The sequence below is a fragment of the Callithrix jacchus genome, chromosome 2 (genome assembly GCF_049354715.1).
Source record: "Callithrix jacchus isolate 240 chromosome 2, calJac240_pri, whole genome shotgun sequence".
Lineage (NCBI taxonomy): Eukaryota > Metazoa > Chordata > Mammalia > Primates > Cebidae > Callithrix > Callithrix jacchus.
The window spans coordinates 135,427,519-135,443,012 of record NC_133503.1 but is presented as its reverse complement, the minus strand read 5'-3'; the positions used below and the strand labels follow the sequence as shown (position 1 = coordinate 135,443,012).

General features: G+C 40.5%; 1 protein-coding gene across 4 annotated transcripts in view; it reads left to right on the top strand.

Annotated features, from left to right (window-relative positions):
• The window catches only part of ANKDD1B (ankyrin repeat and death domain containing 1B), a 61,063-nt gene that overhangs the window by 28,473 nt on the left and 17,096 nt on the right, over window positions 1-15,494 (top strand). For 3 of the 4 annotated variants that reach the window (XM_054252173.2, XM_054252172.2, XM_008991920.6), the window contains 4 exons: window positions 2,905-3,003; window positions 3,794-3,892; window positions 8,710-8,808; window positions 14,242-14,340. In XM_054252173.2, the coding sequence (XP_054108148.1) occupies window positions 2,905-3,003; window positions 3,794-3,892; window positions 8,710-8,808; window positions 14,242-14,340 (396 nt within the window). The remainder of the gene's footprint in view (window positions 1-2,904; window positions 3,004-3,793; window positions 3,893-8,709; window positions 8,809-14,241; window positions 14,341-15,494) is intronic. The other variant, XM_054252174.2, reaches the window with a different exon arrangement.

Here is a 15,494-nt window from a genome sequence, read left to right as displayed (position 1 = left end):
CTGGATCTCAGAAGGTGGAAGTTGCAGTAAGCTGAGATCATGCCACTGCATTCCAGCCTGAATGACAAAGTAAGACCCTGTTTTAATCAGATTAAATATACATTGAGTTAATAGAGGAAACATGGAACAGGAACCCTGAACTCACCTTATTTTAGTACTTAAAGGGACAGGATCTTGAGCCAGAGAGTCATTGTGATTTGCCCAAGGCCTAGAGCCCAGAGCTCCTGGCTGGAAAAACTTCCTGCCTTCCATGTAAGGGAGGTCCTGTGAGACAGCCCTGGATAGAGGCCTACTTGAATGTGATGAAAAAGGATTGATTGGGTGGTTAAAAAAAATAAAGGACATGATAAGAAACTGTATTTTTTACAAACCACATATATCTTTGCAATTCCTATTGTTATTTTGTCTAATATTGTGGCAGAAGGCAGGCAGGTAAGGCCTGAAAATGGACAGCACTAAATGCACTAAATGGTAGGGTGTGTATGTGTATGTGTGGTTGTTCTCCAAAGTAAAATGGAAGTACTGTTACTAGAAAAAAGGTAAATATAAAGGCAAAAGCAACAAATGCCACACTAGGGCACAACACCTTCATGTATAATTTGTGGTCTCTGGGTAAAGAGCTAACAAAACCCCTTTCCTTCTACATGAGAATTTAAATTTTGGTTAACTTTTTGCCTCTGTGTCCTTGCAAACTAGATAGATTATTAACTATGTTACTAAGCAGCATAGATTATGATAAAATGACCCCTAATTGGAAATTCCATCTACTGGGAAGAACAACAGATGAACTATAAATACCAGCTTGAGGATGAGCGATATATTTCTCAGCTTGGTCACTCTATTGCTTAGCACATTATCTGGCATATACATCGATGCTCAATAATTGTTGAATTAATGAATAAATGATTTATGAGGATGCGTGACCAGATGTTTTCATCAAGTGTATAATCACTGTTTTTTGTTCCCTCTTTTGTGATTTGTTTACATGAAACTTTACCTGTAGTGACTATTTGCAGATATATGTATATCAGACACAATGATTTTTGGTCTGTCATTTATGAAGAGTTGTTCATGGCTCAAGATTAAATTTTACCCTTCAATTAATTCTTACCTTGAAAGCAGCAAACTGTGGTTCCAAGCAGTCTCTGTTTCTTCCCTTTGCCATTTCTTGCTGATTTTCTGAGAATGAAATCACTAAACCCTTTGAAGGGTTGAGGATGTAGATCTCATTGGTGACATATATGGCCCCAGAATGATGAATTAGATGAACTTTTTGGAACAAATTGTTTTCTCCACCTTCCATACATGTATAAATACAGACCTCTGTAGGACGGATTTTATAGATTTGTTTTTGTTTTTGCTATTTACTATTTTAGGTTTTTTCTTCCTTTTTTCTCCAGTTACTGGGGGCTCCTGAGTTGTTATCTCAGGTTAACAGTGACCATGATCTTTTCATTCCCCTATTTTATCAAGTGTTAGATGACTAATCTCATATTTAGGACCTTTTATAAAGAGGCTCGTATCTGTTTTTTCACATTAAGACACCTTGCTAAGCTTTCAGTAACACACTAAGCCAATTTGTGAGTGTTTTCTTCTCTTTAATTGAAGAAAATATTTCTGCTATCATATTGCCACCACAACTTTCTTTAACTTCTTTTAATTATCTCAACTTAGAACGTTACATTTTCTGTGGATCTGCTATAGTCTGGCTATGGTTTGTCCCCATCAGAATTCATGTTGAAATTTGATCCCCAATCTGGTTGTGTTAGGAGGTGGGACCTATTGGGAAATGTTTGGTCATGAGGGTGGAACTTTCATGAATGTCTTGGTGCCATTCTTCAGGTAGTGAGTTCTCACTTTGATGGGGCTAGATTCATTCTCATAGGAATAAACTTGTTCCCACAAGAGTGGGAGCTAGGATGCCCCTTGAGTTTTGTCTCTTCATACATGTTCACATCCCTTTGACCTTCTCTCTCATGTTATGGAACAGTGTGGAAAGCCTTGCCGGAAGCCAAGACCATGCCCTTGAACTTCCCAGCCTGCAGAACTGTGAGCTAAATAAACCTCTTTTCTTTTTAAGTTACCCAGCCTGAGATATTCTGTTTTAGCAACACAAAACAGACTAAGACATGTCTTTCACTTTTCTTGATGACATTTTGGCTATGGCAAACGCAGTCTCCAATGGCAACATGAAAAGTAGGAGGAATTCCATAATCAGAAAATTCTATATTTGAACTTATCTTCTAAAAAAGTCAAACCTAAACGTTTCTCTACATCTATAGTCTCTGGGTAAAGCCTCATTTCTTAATTCCATTTCATATTGACCTATTCTCATGAGTTTTCCTATTGATTCTTAGTAGATATTGTAGAAAAATCTATGAGGAAGGAGGGAGGGCCTAAGGAGAAGTAGTTAATCAAATGTCCTGTCAGAATGAACCACATAAATAATTAGCCCTAGAAAATTTCTGTTTCAAACATTGTTATCAGTAAGGGAAGGCTTAGTATGATGTGCAGGTGCCTGAGACAGGGTCTGGCACGTAGTAGCTTCTCAGTAAATGGTGAAAGAACTATTGAATAAATAAAGTTTATAAATTACTATATTTGAAAGGGAATCTTATCATCTGCCTGTGATGTTACGTCTCCCCTGATACTTGAGAGGACCTTTTCTGAACAGTATTTGTTGTCCCCCATTAAACAGATTTCATGCTGATGTAGAGTCTCCCACAGTTTTGAGTGAAAACTCAGAACTGAATCTGGTTGGGAATCAGAGATAGCATCATCTTTCTCCCATAGGAAGAGCCATCTTGCACTCCCCATCATCCTTAAAATGCCACTAGCTTTGTCCATTGTCTTGCTTGTTCACTAAGAGTGTAATAAAGGCTTGAAGTTTGTATTCGTTTTTAGAAAGGAAGAAAACCATTTCTTTTGGCAGCTGAGAGGGGCCATGTTGAAATGATAGAAAAACTTACCTTCCTAAACCTGCATACTTCAGAAAAGGACAAGGTGAGTTGGGGTTTTATATCTTTGCTGAGAACAAGAGAAAGGGGAGTAACAATTGATGTAGGGGGTAACAATTGGCATGTAGATTTGGTGAGGGCATTTTAGTCAGCAGGAGAGTTGTTAAATTGTTACTGTACTCAGAGAGAATCATGAACTATCCAGGCAAAATCCTTCCACTAGTTCTGTGGGTTGTCCAGATTGGTATTTTTTTGCTTCATAAATGTTTGTGGAATCAATAGACTACATGGAATTTTCCATGATCAACTCCACCCCTCTCCTCTCCTCCCGTGAGGTCTCCTGGAGGCTCAGCCCTATATGAAAGGGGAGGAAAAAATCCTGGGGTAGACGTCTATATTTATACATACATCTTTCATGACTTTCTCAGGAGAAATTCCTAGATGTAGAGTAGTGGGTCAAAGCCTTCTGCACATTTTTAAAAAGTTTTGATATATGATATTGCTAAAGTGATCTCACAGAAAATTTTCACCATTTTACCCTTACAAAGGTTAAATGGAATTTCTTTTGTCGCTCCACATGTTGCTATCAATTGGTGACAAAGTTAGAACAAGGCACATGGATGGCTTTTTTTCTACGGGTTCAAAAAGCTATGCCTTTTTATTTAAAACTTAAAAATATATAAATTTCACTTAAAACAGAAGATACTGTGGTCCACACTTTAGACTGTAGCTTTAACCAAAATGGAAGCTTCCAGAAACTCCACTGCAGTCTTGCTATTGAAGGAGCATGCTCTCCCGGCACAGGGGATTCTACCTCCAGTGTGTCTCTGTTGCAGGAGGGAAACACTGCCCTGCACCTCGCTGCAAAGCATGGTCACAGTCCTGCAGTGCGGGTGCTGCTAACCCAGTGGCAAGACATAAATGAGATGAATGAGGTATGTGGAAATGCTCACTATGGACACAGGACTTAAACAGGGAAGGGTTGGAGGAATGGCTTTCAAGAAAGTAGTGGGAGGAAAACAAAAGTGTTAGTGCCATTGGGTGCACAACGTTCTTAGTTTGTTCTTCGAAGTATCTCACAGCACTTCATTTGTTAAACCATTCCTTTATTTACCCATTCATTCAAAAAAATTTATGTATGCCAGATGAAGTATGTGTTCTTATTCTAGAAGCCCACAGGGCAAGAAAAGCATGCAAAACAAATAATGTACTGGGTTACATGCAATAACAGAGGTCTACAGAGAATGCTATGAGAACACAGAGGAAGCTGTTTTTCAGAAATTTCAGTTTTCACAGAAGAGGTGATATATTATCTGGGTCTTGGCATTGCAATGAACATTGGCAGGAGAGATTTTGAGGATGGCACAAGTATAAAGTATTTCAGACAGAGGGAAGGGTCCAAGTAAAAGAACCAAGGCAAGAGTATGGTGTGTTCTGGGACTGACAAGTTCAAGGTGGCAGAAACTGAGGATAGGAGGCCTGGGAAAGCCAGAAGCTTAGTGGGCCAAGGCAGACAGACGATGAAAGGTCATGCTTTATGGGAGGGAGGGTTTAGCTTTGATGTGCTTGCCAGAAGAGACCTTGAAGGGTTTTAAGCAGTGAAAAGGGATGAGATTCATCTTAGCTGTGGGCAGGTAACTGTCACAGCCATTTGAAAGGTAGACTGGTGCCAGGAGAGCCCAGAACAGGGGAGGACCAATCAGATGACTGCCAAAATGGGGGAAGCAAGACATATGAAAGGCCTCTCACTGAGACACTCATGAGCAACAAACAAGATGAAGTGGTAGGAGGAGGCAGAGTCCTCAGGACTTGTGACCAGGTCTCAGGGAGAGGAAGGACTTTCTGCCCCCAGCTCTCTCGCTTGGGCTGTTGCTGGGGGTTACAGGGGAGGAGTAGGTGAGTGGCATACATAATGAGGGCTTGAATGGATTTTGTTTGAGGCACCTGGGAGGTGGGTACAGTCAGGTGGAGTGTTAGCCAGCTAGAAACTGGTTCCGGGGCCAGGCGCAGCGGCTCACACCTGTAATCCCAACAGTTTCAGCAGCTGAGGTGGGTGGATCACCTGAGGTCAGGAGTTTGAGACCAGCCTGGCCAACATGGCAAAGCCTCATCTTTACAAAAAATTTAAAAATTAGCTGGACATGGTGGCAGATGCCTATAGTCCCAGCTACTCAGGAGGCTAAGGTGAGAGGATCGTTTGAACCTGGGAGGCGGAAGTTGCAGTGAGCCGAGATCATGCTATTGCACTCCAGCCTGGGCAACAGAGTGAGACTCCAACTATTAAAAAAAAAAAAAAAGACACTGGTTCTGGATTTGGTGGAGGGGATATGGCTGTGGCTGTGCAGGCAGATTTGTGAGTCAGTTGCCCCTGGATGGTCATTTCTTAACCTATGCTAGAGTGACTTTTTGTTTGGCTCTTTGGAAACTCAGGTCAGTGGAGTCCTCTTGTATTTCACAGTTTAATGTTCTGGTAATTTCTAAACTTGATGCCTCTCCTGAGAGCTACCAAAAGAACTAATATCATAAGCATTTACCTTAAGATACCATTGATTTTAAGGCACATTATTATTTTATGTAACACTCAGAAAAAATCATGCTGCCATCTAACTATGACAAAAATATTTATTATCACTTAAAATATTTATTTTATGCTGCCTATTTAAAGATGTTTTTAGACTTTTAGTTTTTTTACATGCATGTATAAAGGAAAAAAAATAAGCAAGATAACTCAGTTAATTGTTTCTAAACTTCATGCTGAATTAGATTCTTCTAAAACACTATCCTAATGAGGCTTGATGATTTCTTTCTTTTTTTCTTTTTCTTTCTTTCTTTTTTTCTTATAGCATCAAAGTCTTGCTTTGTCACCCAGACTGGAGTACAGTGGCATGAGAGATGCAGCATTTCTTAAAGAATGCCCCACTGTTGTTTCTTTTTTTTTTTTGAGACGGAGTTTTGCTCCTGTTACCCAGGCTGGAGTGCAATGGCGCGATCTCGGCTCACCACAACCTCCGCCTCCTGGGTTCAGGCAATTCTCCTGCCTCAGCCTCCCGAGTAGCTGGGATTACAGGCACGCGCCACCATGCTCAGCTAATTTTTTGTATTTTTAGTAGAGACGGGGTCTCACCATGTTGACCAGGATGGTCACGATCTCTTGACCTCGTGAGCCACCCGCCTCGGCCTCCCAAAGTGCTGGGATTACAGGCTTGAGCCACCGTGCCTGGCCCCTGTTGTTTCTAAGATTTTCTTCTAAGCCACTGATACCCATTCCAATGTAATGCATGTGCTCAAACAATGACAATTCTATCCACCTGGTTGACTGAGCTAGCCCTCATGACCTAATCACTTCATAAAGGCCATCTCTTAATCTTATTCCATTGGGGATTTAAGTTTCAACATGAATTTTGAAGGGACACGAACATTCCAACCAGAGCAGAGATCAAGTCCTGTAGTCACAGGAGTGTTAGTCTCAGTTATGCTTTCCCTGTTCTATTAAAACGTATTAAAACCACTGCAGGCCGGGTGCGGTGGCTCACGCCTCTAATCCCAGTAGTTTGAGGGGCTGAGGCAGGGGGATCACAAAGTCAGGAGTTCGAGACCATTCTGGCTGACACAGTGAAACCCTGTCTCTACTAAAAATACAGAAAATTGGCCGAGCGTAGTGGCGCACACCTGTAGTCCCAGCTACTGGGTAAGCTGAGGCAGGAGAATCGCTTGAATTCCGGGAGGTGGAAGTTGCAGTGAGCCAATTTCACGCCATTGCACTCCAGCCTGGGTGACAGTGTGAGACTCCGTCTCAAAACAAACAAACAAACAAACAAACACTGAAATGTGTGCATGCACGTAGATTTCATCTACCTTTTAGCTATTTTGGAGTCAAGGCACATTGGGGAAAACTCATAAAGCCCAAGAAACTTTAATTTCAGATTATGATAGTTTCATTTGCACAAAATTAAGGGCACAGCAATAACATTATTTTTTTGGGTATGATTCATAATGTTTGGGGCTTCCTCTGTTTCCTGATACAAGATATTGCCAGACCCATATGAATGTGCTCTAGAGCAGTGGTCTCTAGACATTCTTGGTAGCAAACTCATGTTGGTAAAGAAAGTTTGAACTATCATATATACATTTATGCTAGAAATATACATTAAAAATGCAAGATAAAAAATAAATAGCAGTGTTATATTTTCTCTAAACTCAAGTAATTATTATTATTAGAAATAGGGTCTCATTATGTTGCTCAGGCTGGTCTCAAACTCCTGGCTTCAAGTGATCTTCCCATCTCAGTCTCGCATGCAACTGAGATTACAGGTGTGAGTAACCATGCCCAGCTCAAAGGATGGTCTTATACACATCTGATGTATTTTACTTCCAGTTTCCTTTGTGTTCCTATACATTCATGTACGATATATTTTTGTAGCTGCCCCAAATTCATTTACTCTTCTTTAGCTCTTCAATATTTAGTTTCAGTTTTTGTTTATTACAGGTAGTGCTTCCACAAACCTCCTTGTATATTAACTGTAGTCTGAATCCCTCACAATTGCCTTTGGGTATATTCTTAGAGGTAGATTGTAGGATCCAATATATGAAACCTTATCAGTCTCTTGATATATTCATGACATCAATTATTTCCTTTACACATTTTTTACAAATATTTCTCCGCTGGGATTTGTCTTTTTGCATCTATTTTCCCAGGAAAATTAAAAGAAAGATTATGGGAAGAAATTCCTTTGTAAGCAGATAGCTGTTCCAGGCACCCAGGTAAAGCAGCCTGGAATATGATTTTCCCATCTTGCTGGAATGGAAACACTGGTTTCTGTGCTCTTGTGTTCCTGCTAACATGATTGTTCATACCTAATTAGCTGTGAGTAAAGCCTTCTGAATTTATCCTAAGGCAGTTGTTAAGCAGAATAATGTCCAAGGAGGGAAATTGATAGGGAATGGGGAAGGAATTCTGCATTTCTTCCCAATATTCTTAGGAGTCTGCATGAGGAAAGGGAAATAGCCAAGTAGCTACTATGTGGGAGCAGCTCCTTCTTTTTCCTCTATGTTTTGGCCTGTATTAAACTTTTACTTTGATCTCCTAATATTTATCCTGAGTTTCAGGAAACTGAAGTACTGAGATTTTTAAAAAATTAATGTTATTTTTTTTAAATGTCATGTCACATTTAATCAGTTGTAAAGATTAAAGCTATACTTGGTACAAATGTACATCTAATTTTGTGTTTCATACTGCACTATAATTCCTTATTTTTGAGATTCTTTTTCTTTTCTTTTTTTTTTTTTTGGAGACAGGGGTCTCACTCTGTTGCCTAGGCTAGAGTGAAGTGATGCAATCCTGTCTCACTGCAGCCACAACCTCCTGGGCTCAGGTGATCCTCTCGCCTCAGCCTCCTGAGTAGCGGGGACTATAGGCATCTGCCATCATGCCTGCCTCAGTCTCCAAAAGTGCTGGGATTGCAGGCTGAGCCACTGAGCCACTGAGCCCAGCCACTTTGACACTTTTCAGCTGAGGTTTAGTTTTCTTATCTTTATCACGTGGATAATATTAACCCTGCTCTTATAGCATTGTGTAATTTAACTGTGCCAAAGCATATAGTCTTGGCAGTACAGGTTGACACATAGCATTCAATGAATGCTATCCATTATTAAGAGGAATGGACAAAAGGCAAAGAAAAAGCATGTTGTTTGTCAAGTAATTTCGTTCCATGACAAGAGGCAATTGAATTTAACTTATTTCTCTTTTTGTTAGAGTGGAGAAACACCATTCTTTCTGACTGTTGAAGGAGGTCATGAGGAGTGCAGTAAAGTGCTGCTGGCAGCAGGAAGTGACATCAACATTCCAAACAAAGTATGTGTTCCAGACCATGTTCGCTCACGCGGTGGGAGGGAGACTTAAAATGCTCTTTGGAAACTCTTGTCCTACACTGATCCACTCACTGGTACTTTAGAATTAATACTTATAATATGCTTTGTTTTTGGTAAGAATTAATGATTTACCTCCCATATTCCTCAGTTACTGCATCCTCCAAAGCAATGCCATTGTTTTTATTCTTTTGAGGAAGGCATAATTGAAAATGGAGCAAAAGGAGCAAGCACTTGTCAATTCTTAGAAACAGACACTCTATTCTACTTTGTTTTCTCATAGCAACTAGTGCACACCTGGGTTATACAGAGAAGATGCTGAAAAAGAGTTTATTGTGTGAAAGCTCAAGTGGTCAGCCTGGAAAATGAAGGAAGGATGGTCCCTTCCTCTAAATAGGGAATACTCTTATATATAGTCATTGTGCTGAGAGCCTTTGCAACTTTTGAGACTGTATTATTATTTTCATATTTTTTTAGATAACAAAAATAGAATTTGGAAAAGTTAAGGAAACTCATTCAGGATCATACAACTAGTCAATGGCAGTGCAAGGATTCAAACTCATGTCTGCCACCAGTGCCTTAGCTTTTAACCCCTGCAATGGCCTTGTCTTTAGATTGTTTAGTTTCTTTTTCTGTTTTTCTAATTAATTATAATAAAAACTCATGACAAAAAATTTGAATAGCACCAAAGCGTATATGATACAAAAGTGTCTTACTCCAACCCCACATTGCAATTTTACTCTCCAGAACTAACATCCTTAATAGTTTACTTAGTCTTCCAGGAATTGTCCATGAATCCACATGGAAAATGTGATGAAATGCACACACATATATGTACCAACACCAAACGAACAGTGGCACACTGTAAAAACAATTCCTTTTCAACAAGTACAAAGTTAAGCACCCATGAATAAAGTCCCAATCAAGAATAAAGTCCAAAACTGGCATGTTTGATACCCTGTATTCTGCTGGTGGGAGTGTACATTTGTATAATCTTTCGAAAAGCAATTTGTCCCTTTCCTTTTACTCACATATGGCAAATTATGTTAAGAAAATAATTTACAAGGCAGAAAAAGCTAGCTGCATGCATTCAGATAGATGATAAAGTTAGCTCCGGTGATCAATAATTAGATACAACATATACATGGAATGAATGCTAGGAGAAGGCGGAAAGAAAGTTTGGTGCATCTACTTCTTGGAAAATTATGTAGCTGTTAAAAATTATGTGATAAATCCTAAAAATATATTGTGATATTGAACATGTTAATCATAGAAAAACACATTGAAAAAATCTAGTAAATATTAATATGATATTGGATTAATATATGCATGGACAAGGATTGTGAGAGAGGAAAATCAAAGTAGTGTGAGTTAATTCCCGCTGAAGTTGCAAGGTTATTGATGCAATAAATAAACACAAAGTTAAGAATTCATGGGAGCCATGAAATATTCAGAATGTAGAGAGCCGTGCTGCTGGTCAGTCACTGCACAGGTGCCTCCTTGTCCCCAGTCTGTATCCCTCTTCAAGGTCCTGGGAAGGCTTCCCAGGCTAGCAAGACTCTGTCAGGCTTACTTCATTTATTTTGTATCCTGCCTCATTCTTGTCCTTAATTATTTTGCCCTTAAGTATTTTGCTTTGTAATGATTTTCAATTGCACACGTTCTTCCTATCCGACTAAGACTGCAGGCTCCATATTGTCCCTGTGCTTACAGCTAGTGGCCTTAGCTGCTCTAGGCAGCCTGGAAATTATTGTGAATCTGTTTCATAGCTTTGACTTCTCGAGTTTTTCCCAAGTTCATCAGCACACTTCTCTATCAACAACCTCAGCCCCCCTACCTGCCATCCACACCAATCTGTCCACCCCAGTGAAAACTTGGGGATGAAAGCAGTGTGAAGAAAAGGCTAACAGCAAGGACACACATGATCCTGGGATGGGTTGGACTTTGTTTTGCTTTCACATTTGTAGGTGATTGCTGTGTTTGATCTTGGAAATTCTTCACCTGCTGACACTGATGGTGACACTGCTTTGGTGTCCAAGAGATTGCTTTTGTGCTCCCTCCTACCTCCCCATCAGCAAGGGGAGAGGGTAGAGTTGAGTCATTTCTAAGGAGGATGTTGGAGGGAGATTATGAATTTAGTAGACAGCTGGCTTCCTCCGTTTGTGTTGGGTGGAGGTGCTGCCCAGGGTTAGAGCAACAGGCTCTCTTTAGGGCCTTATTAACTGCCCTGGGTTCAATGAAGACTTTTGTAAATCCTAAGAATTCATATTCCGGGAGGTCCTACCTCACATTTTATCATACATATTTAAATGCTCCCACATTCTTCTTTACATTTTTTTTTTTTTTGCTGTTAGGCTTTTTTGTTTTTGCTTTTTTGCCGTTATTTGGCTATGACAGACTCACCTAATTTATGATTGACCCTGATTTCTTCAAACTCTGTGTACATAATTGGGAATTTGAGGGAGGTGAAAAAATGCTAGCTACAAATTGTTTATAAATATAATGAATATTTTATGAATATTACATTTAACAATCAATGAGGTATGAATGTCAATTAAATATTTATTCACTTCAATTTTGTGGTTTTCTTTCAGTATCATGGAGCCATTAATTTTTTTCTTTTTTTACATTTTAACGATTTCTTTGGCTCATAAAAAGTCTGTAGGCCCCATACACAGAGCCCACGATGCCTAGAGGTAAATGCTGCGGACTCCCGTGGCTCTTCCTACAACAGGATTCCTGCTTTGAGTTTCTCGTAAATTTGTTTCTGCTTTAGGTGGCTTCTGATTGTCCCAGTTAGAGCACTTCTGACCATTCTGATCTCAGTTTAAATGCCAACAGGCTTTGTTGAACAGCTGTGAGAAAGTTAACCAGCTGTGACTGGTTAGTCATGTTATGTCTTTTATGTCTTGTAGAACTTCCAACTAAATAATGTTATTCTAACAACATCTAGAATATAAGAAGCAGATTTAAGCCCACTGATTTATTGATCTGCCAGTCTACCAATGGATCAATCGATTGTCCACCACCACTGAAATGCAATGTCAGATACTTTGTCAGTTTTGTTTACCAGCATATCTCTTCACTATCATAGTGCCTGGCACAAAATAGATGCTCAGTATTTTGTGTGTGTGTGGAATGGATAAAATAATAGTTATGGTTACCATACACATTTAGTGGCTCATCTATCCTCCCAGTAGTACTGTGATTTCAGAGAAAGAGGTAGGATGATGTGGTAGGTAGAATCAGGCTCCCCACCTCCAGAGAAGTTCACATCCCAATTCCTGGAACCTGTGAATGTGTTATATTACATGGCAAAGGAGAATTTAAATTGCAGATGGAATTAAGGTTGCTAATTGGCTGATCTTAAAATGAGATTCTCTGGGATTACTAGTTGGACCCAATGTAATCTTGAGGGTTCTTTAAAGTGGAAGAGGGAGGCAGACGAGGATGCACTAATGCAGTGTGAGAAGGACTCCGCTAACTGTTGCTGGTTTTGAAAATGGAGCAAGAGGATATGAGCCAAAGAACATAGGAGGCTTCGAAAACCTAGAAGAGACAAGGATGTGGAGCCTCCAGAAAGGAAACACAGGCCTGTGAACATTTTTTTTTTAGTTGTCCAGTGGGATCCATTTCAGACTTCTGACCTCCCAAACTATAAAATAATATATTTTTATTAAGCCACTAATTTTGTGGCAATGTTTTATAACAGCAATAGAAATATAGGTGGTTATGCCATTTTTACAGACAAAGACAAAGAGGTCCGTACTTGATAGGCCACTTATCCAAGGTCATATAGGCATTTAGCATCATGCAAGCTAGATTTCAGCTGGTCAGAGATAGGTCATTCCTGTTGGCATCTGTTCCATTATCTATTGCTTCATAACCATCCAACCCAAAGTCCAGGGGCTTAAAATAACAATTTAGTATTTTTTCATGGCTTTGTGGGTTGACTGGGCTCAGTTGAGAGGATTCTTACTTTGAGTTTCTTATGTGATTACAGTTGGAAGTTGGCCAGGATTTTGAAGGCTTACCTGAGCTAGATATCCAAGAGAGTGCACTCACATGCCTGACAGTTAATGCTGGCTGTCAGCTGGGAGCTCACCTGGGCCTCGCCATGTGCCTCAGCCTACAGCCTGGAAACTGTCCTCTAAGAGGAAGGATTACAAGAGCAGGCATGACAAAAGGCAGAGAGCAGCAGCTGCCAGGCTAGTTAGGGGCCTCGCCTGGAACTGGCATGTTGGAACTTCTGCCATATTCTATTGGTCAAAGCAGTTACAGGGTCAACCCAGATTCAGTGAGGTGGAAAACCCCACCTCTTGATGAGGGGAGTGGCAAGATCATATTGGAGACAAGCTTGTGGGACAGGAGATGCAGCCATTTTGGGAAAGCAGTTTCCAACAGCATCCTTATTTGAAAGACCTGAAAATACTTTGTAGCAATCTTACAATTAATCAGTCAACAACATTAGGTAATTCAACCTCTGAAAGGCCCCACCTCTTATCATCATCACACTGCAACTGGAGTTTCAATGTAGGAATCGTGGGAGGTACACAAACATTCAGTGTGTTGCACATATGTTCCCTAGGGCTCTGACACTTTTATGGGAGATACGTAGAAAAAAACAGAAAATTAGGTAAAAACCACAATTGCTTTTGCACCAACCTATTAGTAGCTCCTCCCACCCCAATAATTGAAAATACAATGGATTTTCTAGTTATTTATTTCAAGACTGGGTCTCACTCTATTGCTCAGGCTGGAGTGCAGTGGCATGATCTCGGCTCACTATAGTCTTTGCCTCCCAGGCTCAAACCAACCTCCCATCTCAGTCTCAGCCTCCTGAGTACCTGAAACCTCAGGCGCACACCACCAAGTCCAGCTAATTTTTGTAGAGACAGGGTTTTGCCATGTTGCCAGCACTGATCTCAAACTCCTGGGCTCAAGTGATCTATGTACCTTGGCCTTCCAAAGTGCTAGAAATACAGGCATGAGCCACTGTGCCCAACTGGATTTTCTTTTTTAAATACAGCCATGCATCTCTGAATGACAGGGAAATGTTATGATGAATGCCTGATTTTGTTGTATAAACCTAATGGAGTGTACTTACACGAATCTAGATGGTACAGCCTACTACATACCTAGGCTATATGGTATATCTGTTATTCCTAGGCTCCTATGGTATAGCTATTGCTCCTGTAGAGCATAGTAACACAATGGTTAAGTATTTGTGCCATAGGAATTTTTTAGCTCCATTGTATGGGACCACTGGGGGTCTGTCATTGACCAAATCACTGTTAGGTGATGCACGACTGTAGTTGTACTATTTCATTGTATTAACTGATTACTGTATGATAAACCCCAGAAAACATGCTGAATTATAATGGGAGTTCCTCCCTGCCCTCTCCATTGTCTCTTGCAGCTCAATATCAGTAGTTTGCAGATAGCAACCAGGAACGGCCATGCATCCCTTGTTAACTTTCTTCTCCGTGAGAACGTTGATCTGCACCCGAAAGTGGAAGTGAGTTTATTTTAATGACACAGGGTTTGGTCCTGGCGCCATGAGGTTGGCTGTGGCAGGGAGATGCCCCTTGCAGATACATGTAGGAGATGAGATGTTTCACAAGGGAGGAATTCTTTCTGGGAAGGCTGGCTGACTTCTTTTGGAGGCTGAGTCTTAATCTTGAGAAATAAAATCCGAGGGATGAATTTTAGAAAGTCATTGAAGTTCCTGAAGAAAATGAAATCTTTGAGTTTTAAATATTTGTATTTGCTACAATAAAGCTTTCTCATATGTCTAGGGATGCCATTAGCTTGGATTAATTTGATCAGTCTGGGAAAATAATGAAGCAGCTATATATATCAAGAGTGATAATTTTTTTCCCTTCACTGAATAATCTTGTTTTTCTTTTGAAAGTCAGTTCTTTATACTGATTCAGGTTTTCTGACGTTTGAATTGGCTTTGGCAGAATTAACAAAAGGCCCTCTGTGTTGGAATTAAACAAGAAACATGCTTCTATTTTTCCACTCTATTTTCATTTCTCCGTTGAGAATATGATTTCCTCTGATCTTGCTGAGCCATTACTATTTATTGTATTAACTCGAGAGGAGGGATGTGATTTAAACCATGTCTGATAGTTTTTGGAGCATGGTGTTGGGGGAATTGGCTCTGAACTTACCTGGTTCAGTCCAAGGACACTTCCTGTTTCCCAGGAGGAGCTGGGCCACTGCAAGGCGGGTGGCCCCGGCAAGGACAATGCCCACTTCTTTGCAATGTGGATGTTTTCTTGGTTTTCATGCTTAGTGCCTCAAGGAGGTTATTCCCGGGCAGAAGGGACCTATACAGAAATTCTTCCCTTCATGCTGCCTTCACGGCCCTGCTCACACCATCTGTCTGCCTTGACCTTTGTTGGCCTCTGACAGTCTCTGACTTACTCAGCTGTGGTCTTCTATCTGTCCCCTTGTCTCCCCTCCCTCCATCTGCTGGTGACACTCTTGCCAACTCACTATGGTCTCTCTTCCATCCACCTTCCCCCATCTCCTGAGATGGAGCCTGGTACAGATGATAGAGTCAGAAGGGTCTGGGTTCAAGTCCTGTGTCTGCCACTTCCTTGCTGCATGGCCTTGTGGAAGTTGCTGATCCTCCTTGTGTCTCATGTATGAAGTGGGGAATAT